This window comes from Zalophus californianus, chromosome 1, assembly GCF_009762305.2.
Source record: "Zalophus californianus isolate mZalCal1 chromosome 1, mZalCal1.pri.v2, whole genome shotgun sequence".
Taxonomy (NCBI): Eukaryota; Metazoa; Chordata; class Mammalia; order Carnivora; family Otariidae; genus Zalophus; species Zalophus californianus.
Window position 1 is genome coordinate 153,191,742 of NC_045595.1, and position 2,133 is coordinate 153,193,874.

A 2,133-nucleotide genomic window follows, 5' to 3' on the forward strand; every position below is an offset into this window, starting at 1 on the left:
GATGATTTTTTTGTTTGTTTATTCATTTGCTTTGTTTTTTAGATTCCACATACAAGTGAAGTCATGTAGTATTTGTCTTTGACTTATTTCACTAACCATAATACCCTCAAGATCCATCCATGTTGTTGCAAATGGAAAGATTTCCTTCTTTTTCATGGCTGAGTCGTATTCTATTGTTTATATATACCAAATCTTCTTTATCCATTCATCTTTCAGAGGATACTTAGGTTGCCGCCATATCTGGGCTATTGTAAGTAATGCTTAAATGTACATAGGGGTGTGTCTGTTTTTTTGAATTAGTGTTTTTATGTTCTTAGGGTCAATATCTAGAGGTGAAATAGCTGGATCATATGATAATTTTATTTTTAATTTTTTGAGGAACCTGCATTCTATTTGCCATGGTGCCTGCACCAATTTACATTCCTATCAATAGTGTACAAGAGTCCCTTTTCGAGGGCCGGGGAGGCACCAGCTGCCGCGCGGGGAGGAGGCCGAGGCCGCAGCTTGAGGGAGGCCCCGGCCCCTCTGCACCTATGTCTGGCAGAGCCGGTGTGAGACGAAGAGACAATCCTTCCCTGCCGCCTGGATAATCAAGAGTTTTGGCCGGACCTTTGAGCACACACCGAGAGAATGAAGAGCCAGACAAAAAGCACAGACTATGGCGCTGAAATGGATTAATAAGGAACTTAGTGATTTGGCCCGTGACCCTCCAGCACAATGTTCTGCAGGTCCAGTTGGGGATGATATGTTTCATTGGCAAGCCACAATTATGGGACCTAATGACAGCCCATATCAAGGCGGTGTATTCTTTTTGACAATTCATTTTCCTACAGACTACCCCTTCAAACCACCTAAGGTTGCATTTACAACAAGAATTTATCATCCAAATATTAACAGTATTGGCAGCATTTGTCTCGATATTCTAAGATCACAGTGGTCTCCTGCTTTAACTATTTCTAAAGTTCTTTTATCCATTTGTTCACTGCTATATGATCCAAACCCAGATGACCCCCTAGTGCCAGAGATTGCACGGATCTATAAAACAGACAGAGATAAGTACAACAGAATATCTCGGGAATGGACTCAGAAGTATGCCATGTGATGCTACCTTAAAGTCAGAATAACCTGCATTATAGCTGGAATAAACTTTAAATTACTGTTCCTTTTTTGATTTTCTTATCCGGCTGCTCCCCTATCAGACCTCATCTTTTTTAATTTTATTTTTTGTTTACCTCCCTCCATTCATTCACATGCTCATCTGAGAAGACTTAAGTTCTTCCAGCTTTGGACAATAACTGCTTTTAGAAACTGTAAAGTAGTTACAAGAGAACAGTTGCCCAAGATTCAGAATTTTTTTAAAAATGGAGCATGTGTATTATGTGGCCAATGTCTTCACTCTAACTCGGTTATGAGACTAAAACCATTCCTCACTGCTCTAACATGCTGAAGAAATCATCTGAGGGGGAGGGAGATGGATGCTCAGTTGTCACATCAAAGGAAGCAGCATTATTCTAGCATCCAGTCTTTTTTTAAGCCTTCCACTGTTAGAGATTTGAGGTTACATGATATACTTTATGCTCATAACTGATGTGGCTGGAGAATTGGTATTGAATTTATAGCATCAGCAGAACAGAAAATGTGATGTATTTTATGCATGTCAATAAAGGAATGACCTGTTCTTGTTCTACAGAGAAAAAAAAAAAAAAGAGTCCCCTTTCTTCACAACTTCTCCAGCACTTATTTATTGTCTTTTGATAATAGCCATTCTGACAGCTGTGAGATAATATCTCATTGTGGGTTTCATTTGCATTTCCCTGATGATTACTGATGTTGAGTATATTTTCATATGTCTGTTGACCATCTATATATATTCTTTGGAAAAATGTCTATTCAGATTCTCTGCCTATTTTTTTTATCAGATTGTTTTTGTTGTTGAGTTGTATGAGTTCTTTATATATTTTGGATATTAGCCCCTTATTGGGTATACAAGTCGCAGATGTCTTCTTCCATTCAAAAGGTTGCCTTTTGATTTTTTTTAAAGATTTTATTTATTTATTTGACAGAGAGAGACACAGCGAGAGAGGGAATACAAGCAGGGGAGTGGGAGAGGGAGAAGCAGGCTTCCCGCTGAGC

The 2,133-nt window shown here is 38.9% G+C and overlaps 1 protein-coding gene across 1 annotated transcript; it reads left to right on the forward strand.

Annotated features, from left to right (window-relative positions):
* Positions 1–532: 532 nt before the first annotated feature.
* LOC113917437 (ubiquitin-conjugating enzyme E2 D3-like) lies at positions 533–1,688 on the forward strand. The gene has a single exon (XM_035728938.1). The coding sequence runs from the start codon at positions 659–661 to the stop codon at positions 1,100–1,102; it is 444 nt and encodes a 147-aa protein (XP_035584831.1). The 5' UTR covers positions 533–658; the 3' UTR covers positions 1,103–1,688.
* Positions 1,689–2,133: the final 445 nt, after the last annotated feature.

Excerpts from the sequence above, each read along its gene's own strand:
- LOC113917437 (XM_035728938.1), top strand. The coding sequence starts at position 659 with ATGGCGCTGAAATGGATTAATAAGGAACTTAGTGATTTGGCCCGTGAC.